This window comes from Mirounga leonina, unplaced genomic scaffold (assembly GCF_011800145.1).
Source record: "Mirounga leonina isolate KUSES-001 unplaced genomic scaffold, KU_Mleo_1.0 Mir_114, whole genome shotgun sequence".
NCBI lineage: Eukaryota > Metazoa > Chordata > Mammalia > Carnivora > Phocidae > Mirounga > Mirounga leonina.
The window spans coordinates 24860717-24887848 of record NW_023270265.1 but is presented as its reverse complement, the minus strand read 5'-3'; the positions used below and the strand labels follow the sequence as shown (position 1 = coordinate 24887848).

The 27132-nt window shown below is 39.3% G+C and overlaps 1 protein-coding gene and 1 non-coding gene across 4 annotated transcripts in view; one reads left to right on the top strand and one right to left on the bottom strand.

Moving 5' to 3' along the window:
• The window catches only part of HPSE2 (heparanase 2 (inactive)), a 654573-nt gene that overhangs the window by 489426 nt on the left and 138015 nt on the right, over nt 1-27132 (top strand). For all 3 annotated transcript variants that reach the window (XM_035026830.1, XM_035026820.1, XM_035026811.1), the window contains one exon: nt 14321-14414. In XM_035026830.1, the coding sequence (XP_034882721.1) occupies nt 14321-14414 (94 nt within the window). The remainder of the gene's footprint in view (nt 1-14320; nt 14415-27132) is intronic.
• On the bottom strand, nt 17867-17973 carry LOC117998864. Its single transcript, XR_004676112.1, has one exon. It is a non-coding gene; the product is annotated as a U6 spliceosomal RNA (small nuclear RNA).

The window sequence follows — 27132 nt, the reverse complement described above, 5'->3', positions numbered from 1 at the left end:
TCTTTAATACCCATCACCAGGCTAACACATCCCCCCACTCCCCTCCCCTCTAGAACCCTCAGTTTGTTTCTCAGAGTCCATAGTCTCTCATGGTTCGTCTTAAAAAAAAAGAGGGAAGGATGGTAAGTAATCATTTCTTTGTAGAAAGGTATGTGATGTTTTACCTTGAAATTATGACTTTAAAATTCCTATTTGCTAAATAAATCTAATCAAGTCATTTATCAGTTACAAATAATATAATTATATATTCTGAGTATTTTATTTCATAGTACTGATGTGATTTATCATATTGACTCAGCTAGAGAGCAAGTATATGTTATGATTAAACATAATACAGATCTGACTTCAAATATTGGCCTGTGCCATTTATTAGCAAGGTATTCAACTTCTCTGAGACTCAGTTTCTCCATGCAAAACATGAACACTAATAGATTCTACAAAGAATCTAGAACATAGCTAGCATATAGTATGAGCTCCATAAGTGTTTATTGAACAAATAATCTCATAATATTTTGTGAGTATTATAAATGTATATTGTTTCTAGGAAAGTAATGTCTAAGCATTTCTCCTAAACAATCAAAACTTACTGTCTTCTGGTTATAACCTTTAATGTAGTCAGAGATACTTAAAATTGAAAATTTGACAGTTATGAACATTGGGGTGCATATGGCCCTTCTTTTCACTGCATCTGTGTCTTTGGCCCTTCAATAGATGAATGGATAAAGAAGATGTGGTCCATATATACAATGGAATATTACTCAGCCATCAGAAAAGATGAATACCCAACTTTTACATCAACATGGATGGGACTGGAGGAGATTATGCTAAGTGAAATAAGTCAAGCAGAGAAAGTCAATTATCATATGGTTTCACTTATTTGTGGAACATAAGGAATAACATGGAGGACATTAGGAGAAGGAAGGGAAAAATGGGCGGGGGGAATTGGAGGAAGAGATGAACCATGAGAGACTATGGACCTGAGAAACAAATAGGGTTTTAGAGGGAAAGGGGGAGGGGGGATTGGTTAACCTGGTGATGGGTATTAAGGAGGGCACATACTGCATGGAGCACTGGGTGTTATACGAAAACAATGGATCGTGGGTCACTACATCAAAAACTAATGATGTAATGTATGGTGACTAACATAACATAATAAAATTAAAAACTACAAAAAAAATTGAAAATTTGATATTTAAGGTGTCTCACTTATGAAAAACTCATATCAGCCAATTATATGCACCCAACTTGACTTTCATATATAAAGGCAGCAGAATGAGGTTTTCAAGCATACAGAAACTTAGGGAAAATTTAGTTATGCACAAGACTTTGTTGAAAAATCTACTCGAAGATGAAGCAGACAAACAAAAATGGAATCATGCTGGAGAAACGGTGGTAACAGGGACTAGTTGTAAATATGTAAAATAAATTTAACTATTTTTATATTTAAGGGTTAAGATTAAAATTAAAATTAAAATTAAAATTGCTGGGATTAGAGTTAAAAATAACTATAGAAATTTTACTTCCAGAAAGATGGAATATACATACTTTTGCCTATTCCTCTATTTAGGTAGAACTAAAAGCTCTAGCTATCATTTATGAAACAAATATGAAACAATTCTAAAAGGTGGAGAGAATAAGATAGACTGGGAATCAGGGAACAACACAGTGGTAAACTCCCTTGTTTGTGGTGTGTGTGTGTGTTTTCTGCATAGATCCCAGACTTGGTTCTAGAGAAGCTGGCAACCCAGAAGTACCAACAAATACAAACAAAAAATGCTCCAACAAAGGCCAGCTCTCCCTATCCAAAGGGCCAGGAAAGGAACAGCCTAGCAAAACAGAATCACAGTAATCACTATACTCTAGTCAAACACCACAGAAAAAAACCTGTGGTACCACCCCCACCCCAACCCCTGCCAGCAAAGGTCAAACAGGGACCTGAGACTTTCACCCTGCCCAGGCTATAATAAGGCATCTCAATGTGTCATCAGTGAAGGCCTAATGAGGAGTGCTAGGACTTGCACTTATGCTGGTTTATAATGAAGACCCTCTACCATCCCCACTCAGTGTTAGTGGAAACAAAATGGGGAGCCTGGACTCCTACCTCCAGTTCTCAGGAATGACACATCTCTTCCCTCTGGGATGCTGTCAGAAGATACATACTGGAGAGCAGGAGTTTCACCACCACCCAGCAGTAGTGATACTACTCTCCCACTCATGTCAGTGGAGGCCATGTGAGGAGCAGTAATGAGGCACTTCTACCCCTTGAAGTTAGGGTAGTATATCAGTGGATGCCTAGTGCGGAGCTGGAACTCCGACACCCAACTACCAGTAATGAGTTCCCCTATTCCCTGAGTGTCAGTGGAGGTCAAGTGGAGAAACTGGACTTTCACCCATATGTGGCAGTGATGAGGCAGTGTTCCCTCCTTACCCTGCCAGAGTGGTGTCTGAGGAAGCCAACCAAAACAAGACTTAAATAAGATCCAGTCTCTTATAACACAATACCCCAAATATCCAGATATTATGTAAAAAATCACTTGTCTATCAAGAACCAGAAAAATACCAACTTGAATGAGAAAAGATAAGGAATAGATGCCCACATTGAGATGACAGAGATGTTCAAATTATCTGAGGATCTTAAATCAGCCATCATAAAAATATTTCAATGAGCAATTACAAGTCTCTTGAAACAAATGAAAAAATAGACTCAGCAAAAAAGTAGGTAGTCCTAATAAAGAAATAAAAGATATGAAGAATAGCCAAATGGAAATGAAAATATGATAAATAAAAGCTCAGTGGATGTGTTCAACAGCAGAATGAAGGAGAGAGATTTTTAAATATCAGTGAACTTGAAGATAAAATAAGAGAAATTACCCAATCTGAACAATAGAGAGAACATAGACTGGAAAAAATAAAATAAAATAATGAACCGAGTCTAAGGGATCTGCAGGACCAAAACCAGAGACCTAGCATTTATGTCAAGAATTGTCTACCCAGCATTCTATATCCAGGAAAAAGGTCCTCCAGGAATAAAAAGGAAATCAAGACATTTTCAGATGAAGGAAAAACAAAAAACTTTGTTGAGAGAAGACCTACCTAAAAGAATGGCTAAAGTAAGTTTTCTAAAAAGAAAAGAACTAATAAAACATGAAAACTTGGAACATCAAATAGGAAGAAAGAAAAACAGAAAGGTAAAAGATGAATACCTGCAATAGACTTTACCTCTCCTCTTGAGTTTCCTAAATTATGTTTGATGGTTGAAGCAAAAATTGTAACACTAGCTGATATGGTTGTCAATGTTGTAGAGACATAGGAGTAATACACTTCTCTTTTTCAATTTATCATAAAAACATTTATAAGTGACTAGTATCCAATATTCATAATTAGTTATTTTACTTTCTTTCTCTTCTATTACATTCAAATACCATTAAATTTTGCCTATTTTGTTAACAAAACAGAATATATAACATGATAACATTGCTCTAAAATTATTAACATCAGCATTTTTATTTTACATATATACACACATACACATGTACACACATACAGACCTGTCTGCAATGATTTTCTCTGAATGTTGATAAAAGTGGCATATTGGGATTTGGTGTGATTATTAAACTTATTTGTACTTTTTGTTCTCATGTTAAAGTTTTAAAATGAGTATGAATTTTTTTTTTAAGATTTTATTTATTTATTTGACAGAGAGAGAGAGAGCACAAGCAGGGTGAGTGGCAAGCAGAGGCAGAGGGGGAAGCAGGCTCCCTGCAGAGCAGGGGGAGCCCGATATGGGACCCGATCCCAGGACCCTGGGATCATGACCTGAGCCAAAGGCAGCCGCTTAACCAACTGAGCCACCCAAGCACCCAAGTATGCATTTTTATTACAGAATTATTATGTTTTAGAATTATGAATCAAGAGAATACAGCAATTGAAAATAAACTATTTAAAGGAAAATTACAATTTTATTTTTAAATATTACTGATACTCAAATTAAACTACACAATAATGCAAATACTTAAAGTATCCTATCAGAAATGGTTTCCTTGAGGGCTCAATTCACATACCACGCAACACAAAAACTAATTTTATGTTTACCCGTCTTGAAATCTAACTAATAGTTGGGTATCTCTCGTCCTCTTGACCTCTTTGTCTCTCTTAATATATACATACATATATGCATGTGTGTACTAAGACTTATGTTCATGGTAAATAGTCTCTTTAAAGGCTTTATATGGTGAGAGCCAGCCCTTCTTTTTTAATAAAGAAGTGGCAATTGTCATGAAAAGAATTATATTGAGGTAAGATTTTCTCTAGGTATAATATTCTACACAGTGAGTATACTTCAAGGAGATATAGCTCTATGACACCGAATTTGCTGAGAATAAAAGTTAGATGCAGGAACTAAAATATATGGGACGTTGGTGGGGCGGGGGGAGCTAAAGAAGCAGTTTGGTGTGTGTGTGTGTGTGTGCGCACACGCATGCATTTGTGAACACTGGGTGTCCGGAAATAAGCAACCACCTGCAAAGTAGAGCTGAACCTCTGGTTTTCCTGCATATGTGATGTATCCAAGTGAGGACATGTGATTTTGTTCACAGTAAGAATGCCTAAATACATCTACCTCAAACTAGCTGTTCCTCAGAATAAAAACTCAGATTTTCCCCAGAAACCTAAGGGAAAATACTGAATGTAAAGTTAAAAGGCTGCCACCTACTCATATATGACCTTCAGTAATTGACCTCCCTTCCAAAGCCCTAGATTCCTTGTCTTCCTTGGTCATTAGTAATTGCCCTGATCATTGTTTTCACCCTTGGCTCAGTTTGCCTAGATACAAAAGAATAAGAATGATCTCTTCCCTCATCAACTGTACTCGCATAGTTAGAATTCAGCCCCTTGCTGACAGTCAGCCAGTCAATTCAAACTAAAATTAACCAGGTTCTCCAGGTTATTCTTTTTATTTTCATACCAGGGACCATTTCCTTTCAAAGGACACCTCTTTATTATGAACTGCTGATGAAAAAATTGATTGGCATAATGGAGTTTTGTTGTAATACCTCTGCATTAGTAAATATAACACTAATTGCTTTAATAAATAAACCCCCAGATCTCATGGTCTAAACAGTAGAAGTTTTGTTTCTCACTAATGTCATGTCCAATTACCAGCATTGGACATATATGTCTGGACACATATATATGGACATATATATATGTATACCTGATAGATGGCTTTATATGTGGTCATTTCAGGACCTAGGCTTTTTTCCATCTTGTGACTTCTCCTTGGAGACTTTCCATTCATCTGGCAAAGGAGAAAGAGACTATACGGAAGACATGGCTTCTTAATTTCTGCCCAGAAGTGATACACATCTCCATCAACTTCAGCCTTAAAGTGATGTATTACTTCTGCTCACATTGCTTTGGCCCTATTAGTCTTTTAGGCCCCTCTCCCGTGACAGTGGCAGAGAAATAATAGGTTCTGGCTGGGCAGCTGCTTCTTGACAAATAGCTCTGGACTGTAGAAGGAGAGCACAAAATTTTGGTGGTCGGTAAACTGTCTCCACCCCACCCAGGGGTACAAACCCAGGTGAGTGTGGGCCTCATCTCATGTGCCCCTCCCCTTCTCTCAAAGATCGTAGCCTGAGTTGGTTGCTGTCTAATTCCTTCAAACAGTTGTTTTATATATTTTGTCTTGGATTTTGAGTTGTCTGTGACAGAAGGGTAATTCTTATATCAGCTATTCCATGATGGCAGGAAATAGAACTTGGTGCTAACCCAACATTTCTTAACCTATTTGACCACAGAGCCACCTTTCTTCATGTAATAATTACTAAAAGACTTTGAAAAGCATTTTTGCAGAGTAAAGCTATACCACCTCCATTCCTTTACTTACCTCCCCAGGTTTTTGCTTTTGTTTTTATTTTGTTGTAATGTTTTGTTTTCTAGAGAAATCTGAGTTTAGCTCAGTATTGTTTAACTGGTCAGGATGGTTGAAGGAGGCAAGAGTAAAGAAGGTTGGGCGCCTGGGTGGCTCAGTTGGTTAAGCGACTGCCTTCGGCTCAGGTCATGATCCTGGAGTCCCGGGATCAAGTCCCGCCCGCATCGGGCTCCCTGCTCGCAGGGAGTCTGCTTCTCCCTCTGACCCTACCCCCTCTCATGTACTCTCTCTCATTCTCACTCTCTCAAATGAATAAATAAATCTTTAAAAAAAAAAAAAGAGTAAAGATGGTTGGAAAGCAATTGTACTGGATTACGGGACAGATGAAGTAAACACAGTACTCTCCAGCTCCTACATGGGCAGAACAGAGAGGGAAGAGTGTTTGGTATCTATCACTTAGTGCATATAAGATCTCTGGTTTCCTAGTTACTCTATCTCTGTGAGCCACAAGTTTGTAACCTATAAAACAGGGAGTGTTCTTAAGGATTAAATGAGATACCATATGTAAAATATCTAGCAAATAAGGAACTTAATACATATAAGGTTCCTTCCTTCCTCTTTCTTCTTTCTGTGTTCTCCTAGTTAGTAATGTACTAACTTAATTATAGTTAAGTTGGTTGTGCTATTCTGCTACAAACAATGACAATTATATGAAAAAAGGCCAGGGAAAGGATGAGGTAACTGTGTAGGCAGCTCCCAATTTACAAACATTGAGATTAAAAAAATACTGCTCATAGATGGTTAGGTTCTGGTAACTTAGCCCCTGCCATTCTTACTATCAATGCCTTACAGTTAATTGGCCATGAAGCTAATGACTGAAGCTTTGAGCCCCTCACTTGTCTTGGCTCCTACAAGTGCTGGGAGATGGTGAGAGTTGGAGGATGTTCTAGGTGGAAAGGGGTAGGACAGGTTGCAATCAGGAAGCATTGCTATATAAGCATTTCTGGTAAATTGCTGAAAGAGCTCTCAGAAAAAAAGGGTTTGATTCTCTTAGTTTCTGGAGGCTTGTTGTGATTTATTTGGTCACTCTAAATGAATATTTACTTTTGTACCTGATACTGTACTTTTGATTTCTTTTTCTTAAAGATGGTCCCACAAATTGTTTAAGAACTCAAACACATGGATCTGCTCCTGCCCACACTTTTGGTACCATCACCTGCTACTATTCTGAAAAGTCCCAGAGGTGCTCTCCTCAGAGTCTCCTCTGGACGCTGGAGCTGTAGATGGCTTTCCTACACCCCTCCTTCCCTGATTCCCATATAGAGCTCACCTCAACACTGCTAGGATCAAGGGCCAGCTGTTTGAGCCTCTGCCAAAAACACTGTGTCTCCGCAAATACTGGGTTCAAGCGGGGAGAATGACCTGGGCTCAAGGCTCAGGACCCAATGTGTGCAAGGAATTAAGAGAGAAAAGTTCAAATAAATGGGGCCCTTAGGACAGCAGTTATGCCTCAGAGCCACCCTTTTGGCTCATTGTGGGTTAGCTTATTCAGGCACACATGCTTTTACTGAATATATTTTTTGAATACCCATTATGTGTCTGTGGGATTGCCTGCAACCCTGACCTTTACTTGTACCATTTTTCAATGATAACATTTTCCCAGAGTCAAAACTTTATAATTCCTGAACCCTTTAGTCAGCTGGGTGACTCCTGTATGGATTTATAGGAACTGGTGTAAGAAAGCTAAAGAAACATCTATATTCTGTAGGCTCTTTTAAAAAATTTGTAATAGTGTTCATTTCATCCAAGCTTTACCTGCCCAAAGTTGTTCAGAACAGGAGATAAGAAGGTTGACCCATTGCAAAGAAGATCAAGAATAAGGTAGGCTCAGAAAGAATACCTAAAGGCAAGTTTGAAGAACAATGTGCTCAGTAGGAGCCCAGCGTGAGGGCCTTTGGAGGGGCAAATACAAGGTATAAATCTTTAGACTCAAGTCAGCCTCTGCAGAGTTTGGCTTCAAGGTGTCAGAATAGGTTTTATAGGTCAACAGGATTGTTCTAATGATTATCCAAGTTTCTCCCCCTTCAATGGGGAACGCCCCAGTTTTATGGAATTACCTGCCCAGTCAGCAGGCTGGGTGTTAGAATTCTGAGCAGACTGCCCCTCCTCCCCGAAAGCAGCAGGCAGCAAAATAGGTCCGGAAATTCCTGAGCATTGGGAAGCCAGCACTAATACAATTACCTGAAATAAAAGAAGGGGTCAGATAATAAGGGGCAAAGGTTTTTCCTTTTAAAGTAAAGAGCCAGGTAAACAAAACCAGCTGTCCCTGGAGCCAACAAATTCTCCTCATTAAATGCTTTAAGAGGCTAATGGGCCTAAGTAGCTAATTGTAGTACAATCCTGAAGACTGAATCTAGGGACCTGGAGAAGGGAGAGTAGGAGGATCAGGGTTAAAACCTGGCAGGCAGAGACAGAAAGGAGATGAGACCTGCGCCTGGCAGAGAGGATCCCAATGGCCAAAATGGAATTAAAATAAGAGTAAGATTATTTGACCTGGAGTCTCTAATGTCTCTTGTCAGTATCCTTGTGGGATGAGCTTGGGAGTCTTAGCTGGTACAGTTTTAAGTTTATACACTAGTAGAATAGGATTTGGAGTAAGTTTTTAAAAATAACTAATTATGGGAAATTTTATGTGCACTTACTATGAAAATCTCTGAAAAGATATACAGCAAAATGTTAACAGTGGGTTTCTCTAGGTGTTGAGTTTATTGGTGATTTTTCGTTTTTCATATTTTAATTTTGTTTATGTGCGTTTTCTAATTTGTCTATAATGAACACTTACTTCTTTCATAATAAGCAAAGTGCACAATTTAAAATAAGATGAAAGGTATTAAACTAGAAATAAACATTTAAATAAGATGAAAGGTATTAAACTAAAAATAAATATTAAGGGCAAGAGAGTTGGTGAACGAATTGGTAAGAGGTTTTAGTTACTTTGTATACTCTGTCATGTCTGCCACCTCCCCAGATGTGTGCTTAATATGACCTGCCAATCTGGAGGCCAGCAGAGGAAGGAATAATGGTTGCTGGTATTGAGCCAGACAGGCTATTTGTCCACACACAAAGGTTTCAACCTCATTGCATTTGTAATAGTTCCCAGAAATGTTATTTCTACACAGGCTCTCTTGGCTTCAGCTTTTAGTTGAACAACTCAGCCACTTGTGGTTTGATCCTAAGAGATGCTGAAATTTCAAGAGAGCTTGGAGGAGGATTATGATTTACCTAAAAGTATCAGTCTAAGTGTTTGGAGAACCAACTATTCTGCCAAGGTTTAAGTGGAAGATGTCAAAGCACCTCTAATTGATGAATTTGCCTTCTCTCTCTCTTTCTTTTTTTTCCTCTCAATCCTTACCTTCTTCTCTCATTTATTTGGTCTTCTGACACTTTGTAGCCATTACTAGAGTAATTAACTCTTTAGAGAGATTGCTTAATGTCTAAGAATCATCTTTATCTTCCCAATGAGAAAGACAAAAGAGAGTTGCCCTGAGGTCACTGGACAGTCAGCTGGAATCCAGTCCTGTTTCCTTTTACCCAGTCTTGGTTAGAAATCACCATCTTCATAATTTTTAATGATTTATTTTTTCCAAATGGTTATGGCAGGCTATTCCACCTCCTTCGTGTCCAAATCTAAATGATATAGTGGGGCCCTTACCACAGGCAGTCACTATCAGAGAACCAAAGCTCTGTAACAGAAAGGAATTTTTCAAATAACAACAGATTATCAACGCTGAATGTTTTCTTCGAAGTGTCACATTTATGAAGGGAAGTGTAGCAAGTTAAGTATCCAAGGGTACCCAAGAAAAAGGCTTAGGTATTATCAGACTCACATCTATGGTTAAATTGACCCCTCTCTTAAAACTGGAGAACCAAAGTTCATATTTCCATAGTATAATATATATGTGGATTCAAGGTTGCAGATGAAGTTGCTGAAGCTTCTAGTACAATATGAGGATTCCTTTGACATCCAAATGTAAATTTGACTCAGACTGAGGTCATTAAAAAGAGTGAGGAAAAAAAGGACTCTTAGCTGGGTCAAATGTAGAGGCAATGTCCAGGGCCATATTTGACAAGCATTTTAGAAGGTCTCTGACATCTCTGTTAAGTTCTTATCTTCTCGGAGAGGTCATCTAAAGCCATGGCTTCATTCATTACTTATAAGCTGAAGACCCAGCTCTTTTCCTGTCTCAAATTTTATCTGTACCTCCTTCTCATATCTCCAACTACCTGTTGTATATTTCCTCCTTGATGTTCTCTGTGTCCTTGATATCTCAAATAGAATCATTCATTTCCTTTAACAAATCTAAAGCCTAGTCTGACTAGCCTACATGTTCTGGGCATCAGTGTTCTCCAAGATATCCTCTCTCACAAGCTCCTGGTCATCAGAGATTCCCTTCCTCTTTCTCTTACACTCTATAGAAGCCTTATTTTATTAGTTCTTCCTTCACAGGCTCTCACTTTTACTTCTTTTCGTGACCCAGAACCCTTCTTGCCTGCTCTATTAAGATAAGATAACCTTGTCACACTGGTTTCCTGCCCGGAGCTCTCCCCTGCTCCAATCTAATTCATAGTATACAGAAATAGCCTGAGACCAACTGAGAATGATTGAATCCAGCCTGTTAGGTTAAAAATGGCGCCAAAAATGGGCTCTAAAAAGCGTAAGCCAAAGTTTTTATTGGAATTCCTCCCCCACGTGTCACATGAAAGAGGAATTGGACTATTTCTTGGTCCAAGAAAACAGCCATTGAGTGAACAATAAGAGGGAGCAAATTTTAGACTCGTTAGAAGAGCCTTCCATGGATTCAAGCTGTAGTACAGTGGAACAGTACAAGTACTATATGTGAATGGGTTCTCCATCCTAGATAATCACTTCTCAGTCATTTTGTAGCAAGCTTACATGCTTTAGACCACATGGCCATTAAGGTCTTTTCAAATTCCAAATTTTTGCAATAGAAACACAGTTCTCCCCATCTCTCCCCCTGCCTCCCACTTACTGGGAATCCAGAGTCTATTCTTGCTGTCTTCCCTCATTTCAAATCTACAGTGAATGAACATTGTCTCCTTCAGACAGATGTTCCCCTGCTCACCTCATCCCATGGCTTTTCAGTCTAAGTTGCTGTCACCATGGGCCCTTTAAGTAACCTGGAGGGTAAATTTGCTTATTAAATACCTCTGACGTGCCAGGATTTATGCCCAGAATTTTTCCTAATTTGACTAGTACAGTGTACCTTGAATACTGTGGGTTTGAGGAGTTTTTTTTAGCCAACTTCAAAGAAGGGGAAACCTAATATCTTATAGGTGGTAGGTGACAAAGCTGAAACTGAACCAGGGTTTTCTAACTCCAAGGTCTGAGTACTTGAGAAAAGAGACAAAAGGAAGGAGTGGAGTAATAAAAGGTCCCTCAACTAAGGAGTGTGTGAGTTAGGGGGTTATTCACAGGGAATCCTACATTGAAAAAGTACATCAGGCATTTTTATCTCAGTAAGTATTAAACTATATGTGTTGCCAGCAAAATTCATAAATTCTGATGTTTAAAATAGCTACTGGGAGCTAACAAAAAGAAAAAAGGGAACTATAATATATTTGATTAAAACATAAAAGAACACTAATTACGGTGCATTTGTGTCATGTGCCTAGTAATCATGTTAACATAGTAACAAGTATTCATGTCCTTCAGTGTGTATTAGATTAGCATTGCATGAATTATTAATTTTAACATTACTATGTTTTGATATACCTAGATTCCATGTAGCAAGCTATCTAATCAAAATTTTTTTAGGGACGCCTGGGTTGCTCAGTTGGTTAAGCGACTGCCTTCGGCTCAGGTCATGATCCTGGAGTTCCGGGATCGAGTCCCGCATCAGGCTCCCTGCTCAGCAGGGAGTCTGCTTCTCCCTCTGACCCTCCCCCCTCTCATGCTCTCTCTCTATCTCATTCTCTCTCAAATAAATAAAATCTTTAAAAAAAAAATTTTTTTTTTTAAATCAGAAATGCTAATAGTGAGGCACTAATAGGAAGAGGTTGGGGTGGTAAGTAATGGACATGCTCAGCACTGTGTGTTGCACATAATAAATATTTATTGGATCTGAGTCTAGCATCTGTATCAGTAATGAAGTAAAAGGTCATGTCATCATTTTGTTTTATTCCCTAATGTAAGTAACCACCAAAATTTTCAAAATCATATACCCTTTGATATACTAATTCCACTTTTAGGATTCTATACTCACACATAATTTAATCAATCAGTACCCTATTGTTTATGACCCTGTCTTTGTGAGCTGAAAATGAAATTAGAAGAGAACAGAGTTGTTGAATGCCTACTATGTGCCTAACACTTTAGGTTTATCTGCTTAATTGTCAGTTAATCCTGAGAAGTAGATATATCACCTCTTTTAAGAATAAGAAAACTGGGGCACCTAGGTGGCTCAGTTGGTTGAGTGTCCAACTCTTGATTTCTGCTCAGGTCATGATCTCAAGGTTGTGAGATAAAGCCCTGCATCAGGCTCTCTGCTCAGCACAAAGTCTGCTGGAGATTCTCTCTCTCTCTCTCCTTTTGCCCCTCCCTCCACCTCTCTGTCTCTTTCTCTCAAATAAATAAATAAATAAATAAATAAATAAATAAATAAATAAATCTTAAACAACAACAACAAAAAAAGAATAAGAAAAGGACTGCCATGGCTCAGTTGGTTAAGTGGCTGACTCTTGATTTCAGCTCAGGTCATAATCTCAGGGTTGTGAGATCATACCCCAAGTTGGCTCTGCACTGGCCATAGAGTCTGCTTGAGATTCTCTCTCTGCCCCTCCTCACCCTGCTCACCTGTACTTTCTCTCTCTCTCTCTCTCAAAAGAAAAAAAGAAAAAAGAGTAAGACAACTGAGGCCCACAGACAAGTATCTTGTCCAAGGTCATATAGGTAGTAAATAACTGATCTGGGATTTGAACTCAGATATCGCTAGGTCCAAAACCTATGTTGTTTCCAACATATCAATGACTTAAACATTGGATTCTTTGGAAATGTCTGAGGTGGTGAAGGAGGCCAAGGGGAGGCTGATTGGGTGGAACTCATGTCCCACACTCGCTTCAGCTACAACAATTAAAAAAAACTTTTTTAGGGGCTCCTGGGTAGCTCAGTCAGTTGGACATCTGACTCTTGATTTCAGCTCAGGTCATGATCTTAGGGTTGTAAGATCAAGCCCCATGTCGGGCTCCACACTCAGCGCAGAGTCTGCTTGAGATTCTCTCCCTCTCCCTCTGCCCCTCATGCTGGTGCTTTCTCTCTCTCTCTCAACTAAATAAATAAATAAATAAAATCTTAAAAAAATTTTTTTAACCATTCTACTACGTCATGTATTAGTATGGGGATTTAATATTAAGAAGAATTTTCACACAGTTCTATAATACATACTGATAGGTTGTTGTCTTATTAAAAATGAAATAATCTATCATTAGCCATCAGCTGGGGAGACCTGAGTGGGTTGGAAAAGGCATCCAGGAGTCATAAGCATTTATTTTAATTCAATTGATTCCATTCAGAATTTTGTAAAGATGGGGGTGGGAGGTTTGAGATAATAAAAGTCACCTAAACCTGGACTAGTCTCAGCTTAGTCTTCAGAGTAAGGATTCACAAAGAGGGGCCCCACAAAGCTGGATGGACCTGTTTTGGTCAAATGTTCACAACATTGTATCAGCACAACTTGATGTTACACTTAAGCCACCTAACAAAACCCACACCACCACACCCAGTGAATGCTAAATTTGTTATTATTTTAGGAGAGTGCTCCTAGACTTAATCTATCTGATTTATTTATTTGTTTGTTCATTCATTCATCCATTCATTTATTCTGGAGGTGGTCGGAGAAGGTTGACTACAAGGTGAGTTGGAGATGAAACTTTGAGACCCACTCACTACACTAAATCAGATTTTTGTGGTTGGGATTTGTTTTCTTATTGAAAGGTGTGGAAACGTATAAAAATGTTTGAATATTCTTTCTAAACCTCTCACATACCTTTATTACTTTTAAGATGGGGGCAGGGGTGGTATGGGATGGGTGTTAAATTACTCTTCCTAGGGGGAAAAGAAAAGTAAGCTTTTTCCCATTACTTAATTTGTATTACAGATTCCTGTCAGCTCCTATAGAGCAAGCAATGCAGTTTCATGTGACAAAGGTTGAAAAAAAATCACAATATAGGCCACAAATGGAGGTAGAAATGAAGAAGTTAAAAAGCATATTACTTGTTTGAAAAGTATCCAGGGTCAAAACTTTTTAGGATGTAAAAGCCCAGGTGAACTTTGGGCTATTTCCTCAAGCAACAGAGACCTCTGGCTAGAGAAGTGTATTTGTAGTCTCCTGCTCAAGATTTTACCTGATTCTTATTTTATTTTTATTACAGTTGCTACATTGATGGCCGGGTGGTCAAGGTGATGGACTTCCTGAAAACTCGCCTGTTAGACACACTCTCTGACCAGATTAGGAAAATTCAGAAAGTGAGTAAAAGTCTCCTGGGAAGAAGTGAGTTTGGGGGTAAGGCCAGGAAAAGGTCTCAGGGTCCCAGCTGGACGTCAGCACTGTGGGAACCAGGGTAGAAAAATAGTATAGTTTAGAGCTCTTTTTCACAGCTGATTGTTGTTTATTGTTTTTCAAATTGAGAATGGTTTTAATGTGCCATTTCTGGGTTTAAAAGCTTTTCTATTTTAATAACGACTATTTTGTAAGAGTTTGCTTCTGAAATGTGAGTTTCTTAAGGGAAGGATAGATTTACTTTGTTATTTTCTTTTTGCAAGGGTTTATTTAGGGCTAGTTTATGGAGAGAATGATTATATTTATTCAGGGAAATTCTGGTCTGGGGCATCGGCCATGTTTATACTATTCTTTAGTGTTAAATATCTGAGCCATATTAACACTATTCCTAGGTGTCTTAGAATCAGTCAAGTAACATCTTACTTTTGTAGAGATGTGGGGGAAACTATATTATATTAAGCAGTTGCACGTAGGTCCCATTAGCAAGATACCTTTGGTCAACAGTTCTCAAACTTGAGTGCAATCAAAATCACCAGAGATTGCTCATAAAGTTTGCAATCTCACTCCTGATGTTCTGATTTAGTGTGTCTGGAGTGGTAGATACCAGACATCTCTATTTTTTCTTTCTTTCTTTTTTTTTAAAGATTTATTTATTTATTTATTTGACAGAGAGAAAGACAGAGAGAGAGGGAACACAGGAGGGAGTAGGAGAGGGAGAAGCAGTCTTCTTGCTGAGCAGAGAGCCTGATGCGGGGCTCGATCCCAGGACCCTGGGATCATCACCTGAGCCGAAGGCAGACGCTTAACGACTGAGCCACCCAGGCGCCCCAAGACATCTCTATTTTCAGTAGTCATTTTGAAATACACTGGATTAGGTCATTCTGAATTAAGGTGAAGATCTTATATCTGTAATTTCCATCTGCCTCTACAAAATGAGATCACATCTTTTGTTGCCTAGCCAGGTCAATTTTCCAGGAAATGGGGTCCTTTTGAACACTCACCTATCTCTTGAGCAGATTAAACAAATCTTTGCAGAAAAATAGCAATGGGTAGACCCCCATTAATATGGGATGAATGAATAAATGAATGGACAAATGAATAAATGGATCATGTATAAAATTAGCTGTGAAAGAAAATCATATTTGGAGTATAATCATAAAAAACCACTCTTGACTGGTAAAGTGGTACCCTTTTTGGTATTCAAACCAATGTCCTGCTCAGATTACAAAAGCTTTTTGAGTCCCCATGTTCTCAAAAGGTTTTAGCAGCTGGGAAGCCTCAGGACTTCTGGACTCCTGCATCCCAGTCTGATCCCTCTGAAGATCAGGTGCATTGGCCAGTGTCCTTATCTGTCACTGCCTCCTACCAGGCAAAGCCTGGGCGAACTAAATAATTTGAAATATCTCTGCCAGTCTCTGTTTGACATTCATTTCGTTTTTAGTATTTAAATATTTAATATTTATTGAGCACTTAGCAAGTACTAAGCAAAGTGCCAGGTGCTGGGGATACAAAATGGAATAAGACATGGTCTCTGCCCTCAAGGAACTCACAGTTTTAAAATTTAACAGTTGTTTTAAGCAGGTTAAAAAATGTTACTTAAGGCAGTTGAATATCAACCTATTGAACACTGCAAATTTCTAAGCACTTTATGCTAATCTGATATTAGGTATCATTCTCTAAAAGGAGGGGGGAAATTTCTTTCATTTGTTTATTCTTCCATCCAACAGATGTTTATTGAGTGTATACTAGGTTCCAGGCACTATGCTAAATGTTTGTATTACAACAGTGTACAAGATAGACAATCCCTATGTTTTTGGCTTTTCTGATATCAAATCTAATGACCTGATCAAAGGGCTGTCACTGGCAGTAAAATGATTCAGTGGTATCATGGCACTGAGACTGCAGGTTCTAACTGTGCTCATGTAATTATTTAAGCAGAACACGTAACTCTAGGTCAGAACTAAGACAAAGGTGTTGGGAGTTAGGTTCTTCCCTTTCTCTGCACTACCCGTCTCCTTCCACCTCTGGATACTTCTAAACCACCGTAGAATGTTCAGAGACTGAAATAAGTGGCTAAGCTCATCTTCTCATCTGTCCACAAAGTCACAAGACTTGTTCACTCACAGGTCTGGCAGTTGATGCCAGCTGTCAGCTAGCACCTTTGTTGGGCTGTTAACTGGAATAGCTACATATGAACCTTCTATGTAGCCTGGGTTTCCTATCAAGGTTCAAAAGTCAGTTGCCCAAGAGCGAGAGTCAGGTGGAAGCCGTACCAGCTTTTCTAACCTACCCTCAAAGTCTTAGGGCTTCACTTCAACCATAGTCTATTCATTGAGACAGTCAGCAAGACCAGTGGAGATTCAAGAAGAGAGGAAATAAATTCCTTTTGATGGGAGAGTTGCAAGATTCTGGAAGAGCTTTAGAACCAGAATGATTTTTGCAGTCATCTTTGGAAAATACTGTCTGCCACAGTTTCATCCTCCCTGTATCATTTAGTAGCCCTTCATTTCCCTGTCTAGTTTTCTTTTCCCAACTCTCTTTTACAAAGCTCTTGCCAGATTTTGCCTTAAATGGGTATCTGCTGGAGGTGTTGCTGGATCACAGATTCCCTAAGATTTGATTTATGGGGTAGGCTTTCCATTGGCTGCACAGCCTGGACATAGTTGCTAAGGTTTCTAGGATGAGAATCTCGCTCACCACAGCCCAGGATGTGCTAGGTACTGGTCTGCTCTGGGGAGATGGGGACTAGGAGACCAGAGAAGGGTCACCATGTTTTGCCAGTTAAAAAGTTGATTTGGCTGTTCCTGAGGTCCTGTGTGGGTGGGTGGGGGGTCTGGAAATCAGAGTCCAAGGTGCACACTGGGACAGACTGGCCAAGCTTCTTTCCTGGAGCTTCCAAAACCAGTTTAGAGATGGGCCAAGTAAGATTTTAATATGTATATACCTAGAACCCCCATCCAAAAGCTAAAAGTAGAATCTTTGTTTCTACTCTATTTTGAGAAGCTCACAGAAATTCTAATAATTCCCCTTAGGCCTACAGTGATGGAAAAAGGCAGATTTCTTACCAAAATCAATCCATGAAGGAGTGGTTAGATAAATCAGTGGTGAGACCGTGTTTGAATAAGAGATAGAATGAAAACAGGATTTGAAGTCAGATGGCTTGGGTTGGAGCTCAGGCTTAGCTGTGTAACCTTGGGTTATTCACTTAACCTCTCTAATTTGTTTCTTCATCTTTAAAATGAGGGTGCTAAGAATACTATCATCTCTCCCTTTTAGGGAGATTAGGAAATTCACATGAGGCCTTACTTTGTTAATTGCTATTGAATGCTAGTTCTTATTGCTAATATTATTGTTATTTCAGTTATTCTAGTTTTTTTTTTATTTCTTTCTTTTCTTTTCTTTCTATTTTTATTCCAGTAAAAATATGGAACACTTCACAAATTTGTGTGTCATCCTTTTGCAGGAGCCATGCTAATCTTCTTTGTATCATTCCAATTTTAGTGTATGTGCTGCCGAAGTGAGCACTATTATAGTTATTTTTAATAATAATTTGTATGACTGGAGAAGCTTCCTGCTACCTTTATCCTCAACGTGTTTTTTGCTTTTTTTCTCTTTCCTCTTTCTTTGAACCCTGGGGAATATGGTAGGTGATATTTTTGGCATCTGAAAGGCAGTGACTCAATTGCTAAAAACAGCTGTGGTTTTCAAATTTGGACTGCCACTTACAGAAGAATTCTGAAATTTCTGAGCAGTGGGCAAATTCTGGTATATGAAATTCTAAATTATGTATTTGAAAGCCAAAAAAAGACAATGTTTGGACAAGCCATTCCTTTGGATGATCTACACATTCTCTCCCTTCCATTAGAATAAGGATAATCATCTGTACTTTGGGAGACGAGTCAGGGGAAAGAGTTGAGAATCTAACAATGTAAGCAAGAGTCAGATGGGAAAGTAAGAGATGTTTAGGATACGGTACAGATGGTATAGTGTGGATACCTGGGCTGACTCCAAAACAATGACATAAGAACCAAGAAGAACCACTTTGGCTTAAGTCACTTGGACTCTATGATTTGTGTCTGCATCTCCTAGAGGAATCAGAGGAGGAAATAACACTTTTTGATATTATTTTCAGCAATTTAATAAGCACAGGAAAGGGTTGGTGAAATCCCAGTCATAAGGGAAGTAGTTCTAAAAGTACTGTCCATATGATTACATTTTGAATACTAAATAAACCGAACAATTGGCTTCCCTAATATTTGAAAAACTCCTTCCTTCTTTCTTTCTTCCTTTCTTTCCTTCACTTGTCAACTGTTTATAACATTCTTAGTTTTTTCCAGACCCCTGAGGATAAAATGGTGAACAAGATTTGCATGGTGGTTATCCTTATAGACCTTGTGCTCTAGTGGAAAAACAGTTAATGAAGCAAGCAATGATAATAAGATGTGATGACTCTTGGAACAGGGATGTCTAGGGTGCTCTGTGAGTGCTCACATCCACTCCATGCGAGCCCGTGGTGGGAAATATCTACGTCAGTGTGTAAAAGAAGGGGAAGCCGGGAAATCCTTCCAGAGGAAGTGACATTTAGGTTAACACCTAAAGGACAAACACCTTCTAATTTATTCAGGTCTGAGCATGTGAACAGAGGACTAGTAGTGTTAAATATATATAGGAGAGGGAATGGTTTGTATGGTTCATATTATGACCATGATTGTTCTTTTGTTAATATCATCATTGCTTATGATTGACTACAATATTTAATAAAGATGAACTCTGGGGCGCCTGGGTGGCTCAGTCGTTAAGTGTCTGCCTTCGGCTCAGGTCATGGTCCCAGGGTCCTGGGATCGAGCCCCGCATCGGGCTCCCTGCTCCACGGGAAGCCTGCTTCTCCCTCTCCCACTTCCACTGCTTGTGTTCCCTCTCTCGCTGTATCTCTCTCTGTCAAATAAATAAAATCTTAAAAATAAAATAAAATAAAGATGAACTCTTTTGAGGTCTCTTTACTTTTCCCAGTATATGTTAGTTACAAGATCAAGGAAATAGGTAAGGCAGAAGAATATTTAATCCTTTTGAAGTAATTAATAGATCAAAAAAAAAGCTTTTGTTTTCAGCCAACCTTCTGGTTTACCCACTTATTTGAGCCTCTTAGGACATGAAAGGGGAGAGGGATAAAAATAGCAGTGATTCTTGTGGATCATAGAATAACTAAAAGCACAACTAAAGGGAAAATGAGGACAATGATAATATTAACCTTCTTTTAATGAAGAAACTAGAAAATGAAAATGACATTACTAGGATAAGAACAGCAGTACCACCACAAAAACCAGTGTTTGATTCTTCCATCCATTGAGCAATGTTAAGGGCTCATTTCAGTGTGCCAGTGCCTATTTACCATAATGCCTATCATTTGGCAGGTGCTTAATAAATGTTAACTGATGCGAAACAGGCAGAAAGGGGAAGGTAAATGAGCAGAGTAAAATAGTAGAAGTGTAAGAGAAGTAAAGTAGTGTCTTTGTCGCATTCACATTTGGATCTGCTATCTCAGCTGTTCTCCTGCAGGAGAATCTAATCTGCTGCTAACTGTGTAGCAGTGTTGAATATATAGAAATTGATTTAGGTAGCCATAAATGGGCTATGCCTACATGTAGGCACAGTAGAAAAGTGTCTTCTGGGTATATGTTTAGGGGTGAAGGAAGAAGGGTCTCTTTGTAGTTCAAAATAACATTTCAGTCTCTTTGCTAATGCCAGATATTTCATTTGAAAAAAAAATAACTTTTCATTCTGCATTAGGAGGAGGATGCAAAATATAAAGAATCCCAGAAGAGGTAAACCACACTGGTTCAAAGTTACACTAATATCAAACAGAAGGTCCTTTCCCTAGAGCAGCTTTTGATGGAGGGGAGAAGAAACACAGGCCAAGGATGTACTCAGGAGAGGCAGAGTAGTCTAAATACAAACACCTTGGACGACATCCCCAAGCATTCTAATTTTTATGGAGACAGAAGCTCATACAATTTTTCTTTAAGAAAAAGAAAACAAAACAAATGTGCATGTTTTAGAAATATATCTGACCACATGAACACGGTTCTAGGGCCCTTCTGAGGACACCAGCAGAGGCCTGTGAGAGTAGGAAGCTGGAAGTTTGAGCTTCACGAGCTTCCCAGTAAATTAGGTTCTATGACACCACTTGGCTCTGTATCTGCAAATGGAATAGTATGACCCAAGGGATCTTCAGCTCTTCTCTTTCATATAGAAGACACAAATAATAAATAGGGGAATCTAGCTAAAAAGGTATGTTTACCACAAAAGAACTCCAAAGTTTTAGTTGTTGTCATCTTATGAACTGTATCTTCTTGATTCTTAAACACAAATACTTATAAAATGTACCATAAATTTAATAAGAGCTGGCGGGAGGCAGGTACGAGATGGGGTAAACAGCTGGCAAGTTTCTTTTGATATTGATTATGAAAGACATTCTGATTTCAAAGCCATTAAACTGTGGAAAATGCGTCATTAACCTTCAGAAATATAGTAACTATATTACCTTTTAGGTTATAATGCCATTTATTGAGTACATCATATATTACTAACTCATTGAAGAAACCAGTCATTTGCTCAAGGCCACGAGTAGTAAAATCAGAATTCAAGGCCAGGCCCACCGAACTCCAGAGCTCACGCTCTTACCCAGTACACTCTTCTGCATCTGCCATACTTGTTAGCCATTTATTTTATAGCCTATATTTATATTCCTAACGACCCAGGATTAGGAAGGCTTTTAAAGAATACTGAGTGTCCTTGGTGAAAGAACATCAATTTGACCCCCTGATCAGTTCATATAATCTGGAGTGGGTGTCCTAGAAGTAAAAATTAAATGAAAGCTGTATGTTAGGTAATGTCTAATATTACCCCAGTATTAGATAGTGGAAGAGGACAGGGCTTTTCAGGGAGTGATTTGTACTCATTCACTGGACTTCATTCATATGTCTCATATGCACAGGCTTTTGGTCAATGCAGTGAGGTCCAGCTATGTGCAAGGCAGTGACAATGTGAGGGTATGTGCTGCCCATGGACACTGGGAGGAATGGCCTTGGGAACAAATAGTGGTTTGGGGCAAAAAGCTTCTTCAGGAGGAAGAGACAACTTGGGGTGACCTTCCAATTTTCCACATGGAAGTGGGAGGATTATAGGGTTTGTTCTGAGTGAGAGGAAATTACTTCTGAGGCTGGTAAAGCCTATGACTTGTCAGTGGGGAGACTGTCCAATAAGCCTCGGGGTTGTTTCCTCAAAAAAAGAACTGGGAAGGGAGGAAGAGTCATTCTTGTGCAAGCAGCTGCTGTCCGGTCTCTCCCTCTGCTAGCGCTTATCCTTGAACATAGTCTTTGCTTTGGGACTCTGTGAAATCTTCCTCATTTACTGGAATATGCTAATACTTTCCTTGCCTTCCCTGGGACTTTATCTTTTTTGTGTATGCTCTTATTTTAATTTTACGTTTTGTTGCAATTACATACAGTTGCTTTTCTGTGGTTGGAGATCACAAGAACAGAATGCAATTTTAAATCCTAAAGATGTCACAGAAACAGAAGCCACAAATTAAAAATTGATCTGATACCAAAAGAAAATGGGTAAATATGGCACTCCGGAACAGGGAGATGATAAAAAGAAATTATAGAGAAAAAAATTAATGAAACTGACAGGAAGTACATCAGACAGAAGAAATAAATCAGGAAAAATGTGATGAGATATTGGAATGGCTGAGCTCAGAATAGCCCAGTTTGTCTAACCTAAGAAGGACATACCAAATATGGAGGCAGGTTAGTCACTCAGAAGCTTCTAGGTCACTTCAAACGAGAAAATCCAATTAGAAAGTAAATAGAACCCTGCACTGGAACTGTGACGATTTGATGTTTGCTCTTACGGTTTTGAGGTTTTAGTTATCTTCACTGAAACTCGGCCTTTTCATCAGTAAAATATTATGTCCCTCACTTATTAACCAATAAGTTATTTCATTATTGTATTATTTAACAAGTATTTAATAAGCAAAGTAACTATCAAGCAACATGCCAGGTACTTAGATATTTCTATAAGGCATGTATAAAGGGAAAAAAATGTGGCTTTCTAAAGCTGTTTATAGTATAGCAGGGAAGGCAGATAGGCAAACAGAAAATTACAGTTTAATAAGTTAAAATTAATTTAATAAGGTCAAGGTCAGAGATCAGTTTGAAGAACTTTGGAGCCCAGAGAGATGAATTAATTTTCTAAAGGTTTGAGGAGTTTCACAGAGGAGGTAACATTTGAAATAAGCCAGGAAAAAAAAAAAATCAGATAACATGGATGAGGTGTGGGTAGGGGAGGAGGCAATCAGTAAAAAACTAAAAGAAGGTCATGTGGTTGGAAAATGGTAGCTCCATTATGTGTGGTGACCCATAGGTCTTGGGAGGGGGGAAGAGGCTGCTAAGGGGTCATTATGAAGGGTCTGAGATACCAAGTTAAATGAAGCCACTAGCATGTATCCTGAGGGCTGGTGGTTCTCATCTTCATCCTGCCACGTCTAACATACTCCCGTGGACAAATCCATAAAACAGACTAGGGGTTGTGTGTACTTACTAGCTCCTTAGCTTTTTTCCTCAGGGAAACATTTCATAATTTTGGTGAATGAAAAGAATGTTATTGTGACATCTTAGAATCCATTCTTTTTATTTTTATTTTATTTTTTTAAAGATTTTCTTTATTCATTCACGAGAGACAGAGAGAGAGAGAGGCAGAGGGAGAAGCAGGCTCCCCACTGAGCAGAGAGCCCGACGTGGGACTCCATCCCAAGACCCCTGGGATCATGACCTGAGCTGAAGGCAGACGCTTAAGTGACTGAGCCACCCAGGCACCCCTATTCTTTTTATTTTTAAGTAAATCATTCCTTAGATCGCTGCTTTCAATATTATCATAGCACATAGCCCAACTAACAACACAGACTTCTGTGAGCACATGATTGAGTGCTTCTGCGAGTAATGGGGAGCCAGTGAAGGTTCCGAAGCTGGGAAGGGACCTGGCAAGTTAACAAATGGCAGCATGGGGGATGAATTTGTGGATGAAGAGATTAGAGGTGGAAGATCAAGGAAGAAATGATAAGATCCAGGACTCAGGAAGGGGCAGAGAGGAAGGAGGGAGCAAAATGGAATGATCCCCTCCTCTTCTAACATAGTAGGTATGTTAGAGTCAAAAATACACAAGAGGAATGGACAGAAAGACAAAACATTACTGAACTCTCACCTGGACCTCTAGTAAATACAATAAGAAACAAAGAGGCAGGGGCGCCTGGGTGGCTCAGTTGGTTAAGCGACTGCCTTCGGCTCAGGTCATGATCCTGGAGTCCTGGGATCGAGTCCCGCATCAGGCTCCCTGCTCTGCAGGGAGTCTGCTCCTCCCTCTGACCCTCCCCCCTCTCATGTGCTCTCTCTCTCATTCTCCCTCAAATAAATAAATAAAATCTTTAAAAAAAAAAAAAAAAGAAAGAAAGAAAGAAGCAGGGGCACCCCCAAGAAGAGTGCTATGCATGGGTGAGGTTTAAGAAGCTTCCTGAAGCTATTTGCCTTCTCACCAGTGATTAGGGGACCAGTTCTGGTTACTCAGAGAGCTACTGCTCTTCCCAAAGTCCGGGGGAAGGTTGATTTCCAAGTAGATGAGATGCTGGAATTAATGGACTCCAGGTTCTTTAGGAGGTTGGGCCTCCTGCCAGGGCTGATTAGCCCAGCTGGCCTGTCCACTATTCCTGTTTTATTGCTTCCTTTCTCATTAAGGAAGGTGTTGGGTTTGGATAACCATAAACAACATGTCTGCTGCTATAGGGCTACCATCTCTTGCACAGCCAGCGGCTGAAACCAGGCTCTCAGGAGTCTTTGTTAAAGACTTAGGTTGCAGTTTTGGAGAAACAGGACAAGGAAGCCCAGGTTTGAAAATGTGTACATAAATGGTTATTTTCCTATTTTTCTCTTTTTCCTTTCCTAAAAAAAATCAAAGTGGCAGGGAAAATAAAACTTAAAAAAAATAAAATCAGTGTTGTTTTTCCTCATTCTCTCTTCTCTCTCATCCCTGCTCTCTCAACATAGCCACATGGAGATGTGAGGGAAGGGAGTTGGAGGCTTCCCTTCACATCAGTCTGCCCCCAGTGGGCCCAAGGAGTCTGAGCAGCCCCTGGCCACTTGCTGAGCTGTTCTGTGGGTGCCTCACACCTCCCATGTCCACTTGAGCCCAAGGGCTAAAGTCTTATGGGACAACAGAACCCTTGAAAGGGAACCGGCCACCCAGCCCCTCTCTACCCTCATTCTAGTAATCTCAACACTTGTACTTCTTCCCCGTCCCCAGGCAGCGTGTTCCTTAAAATGACCTTCATTGGCACATCATTTCTCACCAGGAACTGTACCCTTGTTCTTTCCAGTCCTGCAATTTTCTCTCTTCCAGCACAGGGAGAATCATATTTACTCAGAAAACCACAGTGTTGAACTATAGCCCTCACTTTCTTGGAGTTTCACTTTCTAAGGGAATTTTGCAGCTGGTTCCATCTGCTTTTCCTGATTTTTTTTCTCTCCTCTTCTGCCCATGTTGATTTCTTCCCCAGTCCTAACCAGTCCCCAGCCTCAGTTCCTCCCCCACATGTCACCATGATGGTCTTCTCTGCTCACGGTAGACACACAATTCATCAAACCTCTCACCATGTCCCCAAGAGCAAATGCTCAGAAAATCCTTGTTGATTTGTACCAACTACTTCCAGAGCCTTTAGTATTAATACTTTCTAGGAATCTCTCCCCTGCAGAACATCTCATAAAGCTGGTTTAGGTTGTACATAAAAGTCCTACCTCACTGTGTTTTTTGTTCATGTGGCTTCTCTAGAAAAGGACAGGAATTACTCCTGTGCTGAGAGTGGATAAATTAACTATTCTGAATGCTAATTATGTTAATGTGAATTATCCATGTGCCTTTTAAATTTTAAGCAGACCTTTCCCTGCTAGTTCGCATACATCTGGGCTATTACCTACTTCCACAAATATGTCCAAAAGACAAGCAACCAACTCTAATGTTAGATTGATCCAAACCCAACTCATGTGCTTTAGACAAGGAGAGTGGTCTAGGATAACATTCGGTTGACTTTAAGAACTTAACCAATAAGCCAGATACCTTTCCAAATGCTTTACAAATATTCGGTCATTTAAATATCATAACATGCTCTGAGATGGATATTGTTACTATTCTGATTTTACAACTAAGGAAAGTAAAGCACAGAGAGGTCACACAGTGAGTAAACCACAGAATCAGGATTCAGACACAGACAGTCTGAGGGCAAAGTCCATGCCCCTAACCACTCCTCAATGCTACCTCCCCAGTAACAACTTATAAATCGTTTACTTACAAATCCCCCTGCAAGTCAGAAGAGAGTTCAGATGAACTTCTATTTATGCAGTGTCTGTGTCTCTGCAGAATCTTATTTATGTACACAGTATTTTACAAATCCAACCATTTTCTGGAATCAAGTCCTCATTTAAAAGAGCTAGACAAAACCTCAATGAGATACCACTTCACACCAGTCAGAATGGCTAAAATTAACAAGTCAGGAAACAGATGTTGGCAAGGATGTGGAGAAAGGGGAACCCTCCTACACTGTTGGTGGGAATGCAAACTGGTGCAGCCACTCTGGAAAACAGTATGGAGGTTCCTCAAAAAGTTGAAAATAGAGCTACCCTATGATCCAGCAATAGCACTACTGGGTATTTACCTCAAAGACACAAATGTAGTGATCCGAAGGGGTACATGCACCCGAATGTTTATAGCAGCAATGTCCACAATAGCCACTATGGAAAGAGCCAAGATGTCCATCGACAGATGAATGGATAAAGGAGATGTGGTGTATATATACAATGGAATATTATGCAGCCATCAAAAAAAAAAATGAAATCTTGCCATTTGCAACGACGTGGGTGGAACTAGAGGGTATTATGCTAAGCGAAATAAGTCAATCAGAGAAAGAGAAGTATCATATGATCTCACTGATATGAGGAATTCTTAATCTCAGGAAACAAACTGAGTGGTGGGGAATGGGAGGGATGGGGTGGCTGGGTGATAGACATTGGGGAGGGTATGTGCTATGGTGAGCGCTGTGAATTGTGCAAGACTGTTGAATCACAGACCTGTACCTCTGAAACATATAATACATTATATGTTTAAAAAAAAAAAAAGGAAGAAGATAGTAGGAAGGGAAAAATGAAGGGGACGAAATCGGAGGGAAAGACGAACCATGAGAAACTATGGACTCTGAGAAACAAACTGAGAGTTTTAGAGGGGAGGGGAGTGGGGGGGATGGGTTAGCCCGGTGATGGGTATTAAGGAAGGCACGTATTGAATGGAGCACTGGGTGTTATATGCAAACAATGAATCAGGCAACACTACATCAAAAACTAATGATGTAATGTATGGTGACTAACATAACATAATAAAATAAAACTAAAAAAATAAATAAAAGACCTTAGAGACAAAAAAAAAAAAAAGAGCTAGACTTTGAACTCCTTTTGGAATATAAGGATCTTGTACAAATTGGTGCCATCTTGTAACTAAATACTTATGACAAATGTCCTCACAGGATAGGTGACAGGAACATGATTGTCTCCTTATCTTCAATATCAGAACATTATAATAAGCTCAATA